At 38.3% G+C, this 15,264-nt stretch overlaps 1 protein-coding gene across 1 annotated transcript in view; it reads left to right on the plus strand.

Annotated features, from left to right (window-relative positions):
• The window catches only part of ADAMTS3 (ADAM metallopeptidase with thrombospondin type 1 motif 3), a 236,137-nt gene that overhangs the window by 199,252 nt on the left and 21,621 nt on the right, over window positions 1–15,264 (plus strand). The window contains exons 6-15 of the mRNA XM_090268112.1: window positions 1,376–1,459; window positions 3,264–3,420; window positions 4,171–4,276; window positions 4,829–4,972; window positions 5,588–5,720; window positions 8,204–8,317; window positions 10,119–10,264; window positions 11,422–11,597; window positions 12,796–12,929; window positions 14,795–14,918. Of these exons, the coding sequence (XP_090124238.1) occupies window positions 1,376–1,459; window positions 3,264–3,420; window positions 4,171–4,276; window positions 4,829–4,972; window positions 5,588–5,720; window positions 8,204–8,317; window positions 10,119–10,264; window positions 11,422–11,597; window positions 12,796–12,929; window positions 14,795–14,918 (1,318 nt within the window). The remainder of the gene's footprint in view (window positions 1–1,375; window positions 1,460–3,263; window positions 3,421–4,170; window positions 4,277–4,828; window positions 4,973–5,587; window positions 5,721–8,203; window positions 8,318–10,118; window positions 10,265–11,421; window positions 11,598–12,795; window positions 12,930–14,794; window positions 14,919–15,264) is intronic.

Genomic DNA, 15,264 nt, shown 5'->3' on the forward strand with positions numbered 1-15,264 from the left:
TTTTATTTTCTGGAACTTCTAGTTATCTTTTGTTTTGAGGTAGTTGTATTCCTTTTTAGTTGTAGAGGGAGACTGAGCGTGTCAGTCTAAGCCTCCATCTTGGCCAGAAGTAAGGCATTGATTTTTTAAGGTTTTCTATGCAGTCCCATTAAATTCTTGAAACATTTCATTTGAGATTTCTTGGTCTGTTTCTTGGTCATTGTGGCATTTTACAATTTTATGATTCATGAGTTTCTTTTCTTTTTCAGAGTATTGTACCATTCTTGAGTTATATTTCTTTTCAAAGCCTCACTCTGAGATTATGCCTATCTCTTCTCTGTAGGTTTTTATTTTGCTACATTTACTGTTCAGACCTTCTGGATTTAAGTAGAAGTGCAGTTGGGGTTCCATCCCTCTTTTAGTTAGTGCGAATAAATGTTGGGTCTCTGTTCTGGGAAACAGCTAACTTTGTAACCTAGCTTGATAACCCCACCTTTTCCAGTCCTGCTACCATTCAGGAACTTACTAAGCATTACCATCACACTAATTTTGCACTAGGTTCTGCAGAAAATGTGGTGACAGTGCACTTTGGATTCATATCTGCCAATAACTTTTTGTGTTTTTGTAAGTCAGTTAATATCTACTGTCTTCATCATCCTCATTTGTATACAATTATCTTGGCATATGACCTCAGAGGTTGCTTAAATGCTAATATTTATGATTTTATGGTATACTGTATGACTTTTAGAAATTTTAAAGTAACTTTAAAAATTCAATAAAAGCAGTTACTCAATTTTGCTTTTCTCAGTTCTAACCATGGCTGACATTCATCTGATACACACTCATACAATCATGTTAGTAATTCAATTATGAAAGGACTTCTGTTGCGTAGAACTTCTAAATAAGCATTGCTCCAGGTTCCCCACTCTTGGAGTGAAGGCATTGAGAAGGCCTCATCCCTGACACTGGCCCTTCTTCTGTGGGCTCTCTCAACCACTCTGCTACATGGGCACCCTGGAGGGCAAAAGCCTACTGTCTCTCTCTACATGGTTGCTGCCACTCCGCTAGGAGATGCTTCACCAGAGTCAACTTCTTGTGGTTGCTTTTGGTAACTGTTATATGTGGATTATACCACATATTGATTATATCTACACTAGATTCATGAGGCCCATTTAAAGCATGTTCTCTATGTTCACGAAGCTCCGGAGTTTACAAACTTAGGAATGCACATATCTAAAAATTATTCCAAAGCTAAACGCAAGTGATTTCATTTAAGAGTTCAGCTTAAATGAAGACTTCGGTACTTGTGACTACATGGTTGATCCCTTAGTTATTACGCATTTCACATAATCTTTTGTGTTGCTTTTCTTTTAGTAATTATCTGCTTTGTTTCTAGGTGAATGAAATTTACCATGATGAGTCCCTTGGAGTACACATAAATGTGGTCCTGGTGCGCATGATCATGCTGGGTTATGCAAAGGTAAGCTCTCTTAAAATATGTGAATCATGAACATTAAGGACTGGGTTAGCAAACAGAAGATTAAATTGTTGAAGCTACAGCCAACATATGGCATAAATAAGTCTCATGTAAACCTTGGTTGCACTGAACTAAGGAAGTAAAATGTCCACAGTGAGTGGAGATCTTGAAATTTGAGCAGATAATGAATGATTTTTGTGCTGGTGCCATTCATTTTGCTTACCTCCCTCTAATGGAGTGTAGATAGTTATCCTGACATCAGGCATGACAACATGGTGGAAGAAAAAATGGATACCATTGATAGGAAAGAGAATTTCCTTAGTCTTATCATTTTATCAAATTTATAATTTGTTGATTGAGTCAAAACATATATATTGAGTGTGTTTTTCAGATGCCTTCTAGGTGCTCCAAATATATCAGTGAAGAAAAATAACAAAGATCCTTGTCCTCGCATAATTTGTTAAAGATAATATCTTATGTGTATATTTTTCTACTTAAGAAAAGTAAAGCACACAGTGAATATTTTCATTTTAAAGGTCATTAGTCCTTTTGAAATTAAAAGTTGGGCCAAAATGCACACAGTAGGCATTTTATGTGATGTAACTAACTGTAGTTAACTTTAAAATGGCACTAGGAATGTTCCTGTCCATGGAAATAATGAAAAGGATGATATGGTATCTCCCTTTGAGGAGAAAACTTAGGAAAAAAGTGACTACCTTGAGATTTTTCTTGATGTTTAAAATAATATGCCCCTCCCATAATTAAATTCTTCTGACAACCCTTTATTGTCTGATGAGATGGTGTCATTGATCTTTAGTTTATCCCATAGACCTGATCAACTTTGTGTTGATAACGCTGAATACAAGTCAACTCCAGCTGGAGATGTTAACAACCTTCAACTGGTTGTTAGATTATCTGTTTGGAGAAGTATGTGATCAGCATATAGCAAACCAAGCTAATTCTGTTAAAAATGTAAACATTGATAATAATATTTACTGAAATATAACAAAACTCTCTCAGCCTGTCAGCCAAGCAGGGATGAATTTTGGGTTGCAAGTTCAACTTCTCATTTCATCAGAGCTACTCTGGGAAGTGTGGCTTCTGAGTTCTTGAGTGATGGGCCCCTTCCCTCTACACTTTTACCTCCTGACAATAATGTGATCGTAACAACATTCCAAGGAACTTCACTCCATCTATTCGACCTACAAGATAGATGTAAAATCTCCTTCATTGCTGGGAGCTTTAAAAAAGGGAAGTGGTTTTTTTTTCAGTGTGAGGTTTATAGACCACTCTGCATTAACTAAGATTTGATCAGCTTTGCCAGCTCATTGAAGAACTTATATTCTTCCCATATGTTGATTAATTCTGGACAAAAAAAATAAAAAATCTTAACTAAGAATCTTTCACTTTAACAGCTCTGGATAAAAGTCTTATGCCAGAATTTTTCCCTCTACTTTTATTCGCAAAACCTATGAAACTAAAATCTAAACTGAAGTAGGAAATAGACTCTTAGGGTTCTTAGTCAAATGCCAAACACTGGGTTGCCTCACAACAGCAAATCTCAGTAACGGATATTCCCACATGCGGTATCGGTCTCCCTTCACATAGGTAATACGGATTATCATAAAGGTATCCTTCATGGGCCTTTAGAATTCCCAAACTGAAGTAAATATCTAAATAAGCCCCAAATTGTATGATCGAACATTATTTAAATGCTGTAATCCCAAATGTTTACTTCAGCAAAAGGTATGAAAGGAAGCCTTTGGGCAAAGGTCATGTGTGTCTTCGACATGTTGTTCCCTTTCAGTCCATCAGCCTCATAGAAAGGGGAAACCCATCCAGGAGCTTGGAGAACGTGTGTCGCTGGGCTTGCCAACAACAAAAACCTGATCCCAACCACTCTGAACACCATGATCATGCAATTTTCTTAACCAGGCAAGACTTTGGACCTGCTGGAATGCAAGGTATTTCCATTAATGTGCAGAAGAAAAAAACTTAAGGGCATGACTTCCCAAAAGTAATCCTAAATCAGGGAATCTGCTCAAATGTACACATCTCCACCTCCGCTTTCCACCATGCATCAGCCAAGCGTACATTTTCTTTCTGTTGCTCCCAGTGACTTCTGTGGAATTCACAAAGTTAAATGCCACTTAAATACTATAATAAAATATACTTGCCTTTAAAATAATGATTGTGCATTTGGGGTATGGAGGGGATGCTGTGAAATGCAGTGTGAGTTCCACTAAGTGTTTGGAATGGGAAAAGGGATGCCATAGAACGGCCTGCTGCCAAGAGCTTTCTTCCAAAGTCAGCTTACATTTATCTAATAAATTCTGATGGCGGCTTTGGAAAAAGTAGACTGACGGTTTTCCTTTCAATGTTGATGGAATTTCTGGCTCCCTTCCTCGGTACTATGATATGAAGAACCATTCACTAAAACAGAAAGACAAGGCTTAGTTGGTGGGCAGACCAGAATGGTAACCCCGGGCAGTCCCTACCATTAAGAAAGGAGAAAAAGCAGACCCAATGAATCTTTTCAGAGACCATTACCTGTGGCTTTCCCAAGAGAATGTGGCACAATGCTAGCAGGGAAATAATACTGCCCCTGTTTCCTGAAAAGCTTTTTCTTTCCCCCCACTAGGCAAAGGTCCAGTAGTCATTCTTAATGGGTTTTCTCATAAAATGAAAATAAAAGTAATTGTTATTCTCTACAGGATATGCTCCAGTCACAGGCATGTGTCATCCAGTGAGAAGCTGCACCCTGAATCATGAGGATGGTTTCTCATCTGCTTTTGTAGTAGCGCATGAAACTGGCCATGTGTAAGTCACTGTTGACAGCTACAAAGCCAAAAAAGGTCTTTTCTTCCCTGCTTCTCTCAGTATTGTCCGTGCTTTGGGCACAGTGCGTGCCTGCATACAGCTCTCATCCCTTGCCAAGTGTGAAGAGCTGAAAACAGTGACAAGGTCATGCACTGAAACCCAATGAGTAACTCTAGCTTGCAGTGACACCCTGCTATAAAATACAGAAGGCCTTTCTGTCCAGTCATTCTCTATTTCACAATTCCTGTGACTCTTCCACAAAAGCCATGTTAACTTAAAAATGCATATTTTCCTATACAGTAAGTCCTTACTTAACATTGTCGAGAGGTTCTGCTACTTTTAGCAAAACAACTTATAACAAAACCAATTTTACCATAGGCTAATTGATAGAAACAAGAGTTAAGTTTCTGTGGCATCTCACCAACATTATAAGGAAACTGCATTAAACAGAATGACATAATTTGAGGACCTGCTGTATTTGTTTTTAAAAGAAACAAAGCAGAAGCCCCGGCCACTGTGATTCTTACCAGTGTGGTCTCATCTGTGTTCCAGGTTGGGAATGGAGCATGACGGACAAGGCAATAGGTGCGGCGAGGAGACTGCCCTGGGAAGTGTCATGGCTCCCTTGGTGCAAGCGGCATTTCATCGTTATCACTGGTCCCGATGCAGTGGCCAAGAACTGAAAAGATACATTCAGTATGTCTCTTTCTGCATGACATGAGAGCATTTCTATTATAGCAGAAACACAGCCGTGAAACTGACTCTTAGGATCTTGTTCATAACAAAACTCCCAATAAATGAAAATGTTGTTCACAGTAAACATTTTCTTATGACTCAGAATTTTGGCACAGTGATTCCATAATATAATCACAATATTTTAAGCCATACACCTAGAATTTAAGTGACTGATTGTGATTTATTTTATTTTATTTTTTGTAATGTCCAAATATGAGTTGAGGATGAGGAGGGGATGCCTTCCTCATGTACCACCTATATCCTGCTGCATAGGTGTCAGAATCTTCTCTGCCACACTATGCAGGAGGACAACGTGGGACACTAATAAGGCTGTCACAGTTATACTGCAACCCTGAGTCATGCTTGACTTCCTTTCCTGGGATAAATAAGGATGAAGGGTCTTTTCGTTTTTTTAACTGGAGCTAAAACCAAAAACCTTTAAAGATATGCTTTTGTGACTTGCTCTGTGATCTAATGAAATTCCAGAGAATATAACCTAATATATGTTTTATTTTTTCATTAGGACATGATAAAAGAATGAACATATAACTGCACACAATGTTTTCCTTCCTACAGTTCCTATGACTGTCTCCTTGATGATCCTTTTGAACATGATTGGCCCAAACTCCCAGAACTTCCTGGAATCAATTATTCTATGGACGAACAGTGTCGTTTTGACTTCGGAGTTGGTTATAAAATGTGCACTGCGGTATGTTTCTCACAGTCAATTTAGATCTTGCATCTTGAAATGTATTTGCATAACTCCTATTTGGTGAGTTTTACAGGCTGCCTGGTGCAAGTGTAAGAATGTCTTCCAATGATTTTGTGTTTGTCATGTCACTACATGTTAAAACTAAGTGCTTTATGTAGACTGTCTTATTTTACACTTGTGACAGACTAGATGGGAGTTGGTATACTTGCATTTTACAGATGGAAAAGCCAAGATTTACAGAGATTAAGCAAGTTTTTAAAATCACACATCTGGTAAATGGGGGAGCTGGACATTAAAACCAAGGTTGTCCAGCTCCGAAATGCCCTGTTGCTCCCTTGGTTTTTTGTGACCTTTAGAAATGACTCTTAAGCCTTAGACAGGTTGCTTTTCATTATTAGCTTGTTGGCCAGGATTCCATGTAGCTGTGACCACAGTGAAGGGCAGTGCTGGTTTATGCTCATGTGAGAATTATATGGTAGAGCATGGTGGTCAGGAATATGGGCTCCATAGTCAGACTGGTGGGTCGTGAGGGCCTAGACTTCACGTTTACCAGATGTGTGGTTTCGAGCCTGGCTGGTTTGGCTCAGTGGATTGAGCGTCGGCCTGCGAGCTAAGTATCGCTGGTTCGATCTTCCAGTCAGGGCACATCAGAGAAGGAAAACTCTGACTCCAAAAAACCTCCGCTGCCTTGCGGCATACCTCTTCAGGGGAAAGGCTAAGGGAGTAAACCCCGACAGAAAATCCGGAGCCGGAGTCCCTAAGGCGGTTTGACGTTGTAGTCAACACCGGCAACTCCTGCGGCGCACCTGAAGCCAAGCTATATTGACTCCGTCTTTCCCTTGGATCCTTCAGCTGCGAAGAGAGGGGGTGTCTGCTGCATGGGCAACAGCAGACCCTCCATATCACCCTGCCCAGGCTCTGTAGCTTCACCGAGGCTCTGTAGCTTCAGCTTCACTGGAGAGTGCAGATAGACTCTTAAGAAGCTACACCATCGTCTCTCGAGACGGACGGCTGCCGACGACGACGGTTTCGAGCACCTTCTTTAATCTCTCTGTCTTAATTTCCTCATGTATAAAATGTAAATAATGATAGTGTTTATCTCATAGAAATAATGTCAGGATTCAATTTGATAATGTAACTGAAGTACTTAACACGATGCAGGTACATAGTAAATGCTCACTGGGATCCAGTAGAACCACCCTTTCATGTACCTATTCAGATTAGAGGTCTGTTTCATTAAATTCCCATGTTGAGATTTAGTAGTTCATTAAATAAAAAAGGGGAGGTGGGAGCTTTTTAAATGTTGGTGCAAGCTCTATGTGTTAGAGCAAGAAAAATAAGTATTTCATGGTGCTGAAAATAAGTTGAGCTGCTGTTTGAAATCTTCCATATGTAGATAGCGACAGCCATTTGGACTGTCTATAAACTATCCCTTGTCCCTCCTAATCACCTGCATTAATGTTTTGACCTGAGAAATCTAAAGCGTGGGCTCAATATGGTGGGAAAATACAGTGTCTGCACTAAATAATAAGCATTAGAACAAAAAACCCAGGTCCAAAATGAGAACTAATTAAGAAAAAGCTCTGACCACAGGCTGTTTATAATTGGTGGTGTATGCAATGACATGTGGATAAATTGGTGTTTGATATATTTTTCAAAGATCTATCTAAAGAATGGTAAAACGTTTACAGTCAGAAGGAAAACAGAGAAATAAAGAACACACACAGATATGTGTGCTGACACATACTCATACATTTGGATATTTTCATGTGGTGTTTTAGGAAAATAAACATTCTTAAGATTGAGAAAACTAAGATTCTAATCAGACTCTGTTACGGCCTTACTTGTAACCATAACTATAGCCTTACCTCGTAACCCATATATTCTCAGCCATGGATTGTTGTGACGCTCAAATATATGGAAAATATTTTATAAACTACTTGAATGTACTATAATAGTTTGTTATACCCAGAATACATTATCTTACACAGAAAGCTTGACAAATATTTTCTGCTTTTAGTCAGCTCATTAAGACAGGCATTTTTATTATTTATATCTGGTTCATTCAGGGATTAAGAGAAGCCATTTAAATATATAAATATATATTAAATATATAAACATATATTAAATATATATTATTATAAGTTTATTTAAAATGTTCATAATAATTACTTTTTTAAATTCTAATATTGTCTATTTGAAAAACACAAAATAGAAATGTTATGAAGAGATATTAAGAGTCAACTAGAGAATCCCAGACAAATCATTATCACTGTTATTTTAGAAAAGCAAACTAAAAATATTCTCTACTTAGAATTCTTAGGCAGTATTTTTTTCTCATCATGTCACAACTTCAACTTTAAATTAACTTGAAATTAAAGTATCCAAAGGACATGATGTGAAGAAATTGTATAGAAGATATTGTTGGTCCATGTCATGCCATCTGCATTTCAGTGAGATTTTGATTCTGTCTCTTCCAGTTCCGCACCTTTGACCCATGTAAACAGCTGTGGTGTAGCCATCCTGATAATCCCTACTTCTGCAAGACTAAAAAGGGGCCCCCACTTGATGGGACTGAATGTGCTGCTGGAAAAGTGAGTCTGTCTGTACCATGAAGATTTAAGATATGTAGCATAATAATCACCTTTAAAAGCCTGGGAAATGACGAACATAGCTATATTGTCATTTTTATGAATACCATAGTACATGAGGTAATGTATTAACCTTGTGTAGTAGTTTCCAATAACCCTGTGACAAATTACCACAAGCTTGGTGCCTTAAAACAACAGAAATTTATTTCCTCACAGTTCTGGATGCCAGAAGTCCCAAATCAGTTTCACTGAACCACAATCAACATGTGGACAGGACCATACTTTCTCCAGAAGCTCTCCTAGAGATTCTGTTCTTGCCTTTTCCAGCTTCTGGCGGCTGCCTGCATTCCTTGACTTGTGTCTACACCACTTCAGTCTCTTCATGACCACATTTCCCTCTTCTCCTCTTCTGTGTGCAAATGTCACTCTACCCTTCTCTTATGAGGATACGCGTGATGGCATTTAGGGCCCACCTGGATAATCCAGGATAATCTCCCCTCAAAATCATTTATCATATCTGCAAAGACTGTTTTCCACATAAGGTAACATTTACAGATTCTAGGACCTGACATATTTAGGACCTCAGTCTTCAGCCCACTACTGATAAGACTAGGAAGCAGCAGCTCAGCAGAATATCCGGGACCCTCTTAATGGGATTTTATTTATTTGCTGACCTCACATTCCTTGTTACAGTTGTCCAGAAATAAAGTCCTGTGAATTTATACAGAAGATTTGGCCTTGCTTCTTGAGGAAAGAAGCCCAGAGGTTTTAAATCGCAAAATGTGCACTCAGGATTGAATGCTCAGAAACTGGCCAAGTGCCAAGATACCCTACTCCTAAGGGGAAGGATCACCCATCCCCAAACAAAGGAGTGTTAAGAACTCAAATTCAAGTGCCTTGACTAGTTTGGAAATAAGATATTATAGACAGGACCAAAAGCTGGCAAAGATTTATATAGTTTTTAGTTATTTTAAAGCTCTTAAAAACTCTATGTCAAATGTGTATAAACTGTACTTGCAATGAGGATTATAATAATAATAATAATAATAATACCTCCCATTATTGGTGTTTAAACTTCGTTAGTCACGATGCTAAATATATTACATACAGTGTGTTGCTGTGGGAAGATTTAGTATTACAAACTTTTGACTAACAAACAAGAGCAACAATGAGTTGATTCATTTCTGCTTTATGAAAAAGATATTCTCCAAATCAACTCTGAACATCAACTTCCCTAAACACATTTGTGTTATATTTAAATTTACTAAAGTGGAGTTTTAAGAATCACTTTTATTGTATGTAGGATAAAAAAGCAAGTCAACATGTTGACAGGGAAAAGGACTCCTACCTTTTGAGCACCTGCTGTATGGTGGGCACTGTAAGCTAGGTGCCTGTATACTATCAGGGTTCTAGTAATTCACACTCAATTACCTCCTGGTCATATAGTCTTGTATTACTCATTGTCCTTTCTGGGGCTGAAATTTCCACATTTCCTACTGTGAAAATTAGGTGCTCAGATCATTTTTCCTGGTTATGTTTCATACTGACTAGTAAATGTATCATATAAAAACTCATTGGAATGAATTATTTTTTGTTTCAACTTTATATTTAAAAATGCAACTCTGAATTACTCTTTGTACAGGGAACCTTATTTTTATAATTGCTTTTGGTTAATTTTAAACACATTTTCACCTGATGAGGGTCGGGGGAAATGAAGTGCTTCCCTTGGTGGTTCTTGTATAACAACTTCAGCTGTAGCATATGCATAACTTTCATAATTATGAACCTTTGTCATTTTCCTAAGTGGTGCTATAAGGGCCATTGCATGTGGAAGAATGCTAATCAACAAAAACAAGATGGAAATTGGGGCTCATGGACCAAATTTGGCTCCTGTTCCCGGACGTGTGGAACGGGTGTTCGTTTCAGAACACGCCAATGCAATAATCCAGTGTGAGTATGTCCCCTGTAATTCTGGTTATTTTCTATAGGCCAGAAAATGCTTCACTATAACATTACTACTATTTTGTTTCATAAAATACATTTAAAATACAGAACATGAAAACAAAGGGTTTAACTGTCTAGTTTGGATAAATCTCCACTTATCAATTCTGTGAAGAGTAGTCAATAGTGAAGATGAGAGGCTCAAGTGAAGATTAGAGATTTTGAAGAAATTGCTGCTTAGGAATGTTAAAGAGCTGAGTGGGGGAAGCCACGAGATCCACCACAGGAAGCACCGGGGTGTCAGGGCAGGTGTAGCACCAGCCACAGACGCTCACTCACTCAGGGTTAGGAGGCAGATGCTTCAGGGTAGGGCAACAAAAAACAATGGTAAAAGAAGGCCAAGGAACTGTGGGGGAGAGTCATCCATTTATTCACTCAGACTAAATTGATCGAATTCCCCTAACATGCTCAAGAAAATGTATTTTCTAAGGGAAAAAAATAACCAAAATATTAAACTTCAGACATTCTTCCTTGTCTAGGGTTTAACACATGATCAGCCCTTTGTCTCTGGTAGCAGGATAGCTCTGAACATGTCTTTTATAAAGACTGAGTGTCACATACCTGTCTTCACAGGAAGAGATGATTGTAATATTAGTGGAGGTCTCAAAAACAATAAAAATTACCATAGTAAAAGCAGCTAAATTTCACTATGAGCCACACTCTAAGTGTTTTAAATATGTGAACTCATCCAAGTCTCTCAATTTTTCTCTAAGAAATAAAGGATGGGAAACTGAGACAGAGACCTGTGGTCAAAACTTCTTTGAGTTGCATCTACATGTTTTATGCTTGGTAGAAAATAAAAATTTTTCAGTCTGTATCTATGTTTTTATTTCTTTATATACTTTGCCATGCATTTAAAATACACTGTTTAAAAAGCCACTTTAAGTTGAGTTTTGGGTCCACTCCTCCTCCTTTCCGCTCCCCACCCCCTGCAGGGAGAGGATGGTGCTTTTGGAAAGGGATTGAAATTAGGAAGTGTGAGTTCATTCACTTGGTGCTGGCAGCTCAGGAGCTTTGGCTTTCTGCCGTCGCCCAGCACTGTGTCTGCAAGCTTCAGCTGCTGGACTAGAGCCAAGAGGCCTTTTTAAATGTTGTCTTTTCTTTAGGCCCATCAATGGTGGTCAGGACTGTCCGGGTGTTAACTTCGAGTACCAGCTTTGTAATACAGAAGAATGCCAAAAACACTTTGAGGACTTCAGAGCGCAGCAGTGCCAGCAGCGTAACTCCCACTTTGAATACCAGAGCACCAAGCACCACTGGATGCCCTACGAACATCCTGACTGTGAGTAGCAGCCTGCCCCTTTCCGGCTGCGCGCATGGTTACTTAGACTTTACGCTTTGTCTTCACCATTGCCTTGCACTCTTGATCCCTACTTGGTAACTTAGAAACCTTGGTGCTTACAGGGGGGGTAAGTCCTTCTGGGTTTCCAAGAATAAGGCTAACGCCCTCCTTTCTCTAGAGAGGTGAAAGTTGTGGCATAGTTCCTGGCAAGTAGCCCTACCCCCATCACTGCTCAAAAGACCAAGGGAAAGCAGACAAAATGAAAAGCATGGAAGAGATGTTGAGTTTCCTCATTCAGCGGAAATCCCTCTACTGGGAAACGCTTTTGGAATATTGTGATCTGTCCTTTCTGAATGACTAAAGGAAAATATAGTTATTTTAAAATGGAGTCAGGAGCAAGAAAAAGAATATTGAATAACAACAGAAACTTCATAACCTTTTTACTTTTATACTGTACACTAGTTATGAAAAAAACATACTTGGAGATTCCCTTTTGGAGTTTCACTTCTTACCCTTAAAGTTTTAGTTAAATATGTCCAAATGGAAATGTCTTGTTATATTTATTACTTGTTTGAACAAAAGAAAATAGTTACATGATTATCATATGATGTAATTCATTGATCAGTTCAATTGAAAACCTGTTTTAATAGAAAGATGCATACACGTAGGAATTCAGAGTTGCAATGCACTAATAAGAAATGCATTTTTACATCTATTTTGATGAAGTGAGTCACATACATTTTATTAAATTTAATTAATGAGATTACACAAAGTCAAAAAACCTATACTAGATCGTTGGGTCAAATGAAAGAAGCTCTTCTGGCACTCCCAGCATCTTTAAAAGTAAAGTAGTTCTGATATAAAAGTTTTTGAAGAGCTGTGGTTAAATCTAGGGTCACCATACAACCTGATTTGCCTGGGATAGTCCCAGGTTAGACCTGTTGCCCTTGTGTGGTTAGTAATAGAGCCCTTCTTTCACTCTCAAAAGTATCCCAGTTTAGATGTTAAATCAAAGGATCACCCTAGGTGAAACAAATATGCTACATATGTATAATTTCCTCTCCTCTTTATTTTATTTATTTATTCCCTATTTTGTTTTCAGGAAATCACATTGAACCTTTATATTTTAAAAATAAACTATGCTGTTGAAACATACCACTTTATATAAATAGTTGATTTAATTTCCCATCTTATGCAGCCAAGAAAAGATGCCACCTCTACTGTCAATCCAAAGAGACCGGAGATGCTGTGTATATGAAGCAGCTGGTGCACGACGGGACACGCTGTTCTTACAAAGACCCGTACAGCATCTGTGTGCGAGGAGAGTGTGTGGTAAGCTGCCTGCAGTGTTGTGCAGTTCTACTTTCACTCTCGTTCATCCACGTGTTTTCAAAATTTTTAAACTGTTTCTTAACAGTGAAATCGCACTATAATGTGAACATATGAGTAGTTCAGTAGCAGAACTAAATCTGGAGGAGAAACTGCACTTAATAAAATCAAACTTTGCTCACTGGCTGAATGAAGATTTAAATACAGTTTTTACAATATCCAGCCAAGTTATTCCAATGTTTGCTGGTTGGGAATACAACTTGGGAACAACGCCTTTGAATATTTTGACGTGAAATGTGTTTTATCCTTTGTTAAAGAGATAATAAAATCTTTTTCCTCTCCTTCTTTCACCTTCTAGCTGATTATAAGTTTAAACACTGAATTTAACATCAGAACAAAAGTAGTGAAAATGCAGAAACTGTTTTTGCCTTATTTGATCTTTTAAATGCAGTTTATTTTCTTATTCATGACCATATATCATGTTAAATTGACATTTTAATAGTTTATTTTTATTGTCTCTTTCCCATTATAATTTATCACCTCTATACCCTCCTCCACCTCCACCCACCGCCCTTGCCCCCACAATCACCACACTGTTGTCCGTGTCATGAGTTCTTTTTGTGTGTATGTTCAACCCCACCACCCCCTATTCCCCCAGAGCTTTCATCTAAAATATCCCTGTTAATTGAACAGATTGCTTGCTCCTGTCTGACTTATTTTTACTTCAGAACAACTAGTGTTATATTAACAAATCTTAAGTATGAGGATGTCGCATAGTTGATCTGAAATTTTCCTGGCAGTACAATCTGTGGTCTGTGCCTCTTTCCCCTCCCACAGTATGTAGTGCATCAATGGCTGTGCGGTCATTACCTCCTCTGCACACTTTCACCCCAGACTTACCAGTGCAGTGGTGTATCACGTATCATTACCCTGCCCTGATTTACACTAAGGAGCTGCCCCGGCTCAGAAAGCCTTCAGTAGTTCCGTGTTAAGGTGAAAATGTAAGCTCTTTCTGATACTCAAGGCCTTTCACAGCCCAGGCTTTGCAGATCTTTCTCTCTTCTTCCCCTGTCACACCACACCAAATTTCCATTGGTTTAAATATGCTTAAATATTGTTCTCTGATCCCACTTGCCATGAATATACAATTCCCATGGCTCTGTTTCAATCTCTGCAATTTTAATCCTCACCCAAGGGTGAGTATGTTTCTTGATATTAGAGAGAGAGGAAGCGAGAGAGAGAGAAAGAAACATCAATGTGAGAAAGGAACATCGATTGGTTGCCTCCTGCACACAGCCCAACTGGGGATTAAATCTCTAACCTTTGATTGTACAGGATGACGTTCTAATCAGCTAAGCCACCCGGCCACAGCAGTCCCTCTGTGTTCTTGCAATGCATTTCCTCACACTTGATTCCTTCAGGGACTTATGAAAATCTCTGCCACTTTGGTAAAGTCTTGTCTTACATCCCTAGTCAACTTGCAAAGTTTGTACTAATGTACAAATCACTATTTCATTATTCATCTTTATAAATATGAAAACAACCAGGGAAAATCACCAGCTTACTTTTGTCTCCTCAGCATCTACTACAACATCTGAGCTTAATACATGTTTGATGATAATGGCTGTAGAATGTTCATTAGGCTGGGGGACATTTATCCCAGAGCACCATTTAACCTGGAATATAAGTCATCTGTTTGCATAGTAGTTCTTTAAAAGATTGACGTGTTATAAATCAGAGCTAGAACAGAAGTCTGGTGCAAATGGTCTGACTGAGGGCTCCTGATTAAACAAGGTCATCATTCTCTAGGATGCTAACCTTGACTTGACACATTAAAATTCAACACATTTAACATCTTCTTTCCACAGAAAGTGGGTTGTGATAAAGAAATCGGTTCTAACAAGGTTGAGGATAAGTGTGGTGTCTGTGGAGGAGATAACTCCCATTGTCGAACTGTGAAGGGGACATTTACCAGAACTCCAAGGAAGCTTGGTAAGATGAGGCCTCTGATGAGTTTAGTATCCTCTGTGATTTGTGTTTTCTGAGACTTCTTTTAGGAATGCAGCCTTTTTTCTATAAACATAATAAAACATTAGCTGCTGATTTATTTTTAATCAGATGACCCTTTAAGAAACGATATGAAAAAACTTTGAATTCATGTCCATAGCATTAATGGTAAAAAATTATCTACTAAATTTTGATAAAGAACAAATAAATCACTATCAATTATAATCGCTAGTTGACATCTTTGTTTTGTTTTATTTTGCTTTTAATAAAATGCATTTGACCTAATTATTAGAACTGGTGCTTACTTTGAATTTTCTGTTGCACATAAATT

This window comes from Furipterus horrens, unplaced genomic scaffold (genome assembly GCF_987537825.1).
Source record: "Furipterus horrens unplaced genomic scaffold, mFurHor1.1.pri manual_scaffold_2, whole genome shotgun sequence".
Taxonomy (NCBI): Eukaryota; Metazoa; Chordata; class Mammalia; order Chiroptera; family Furipteridae; genus Furipterus; species Furipterus horrens.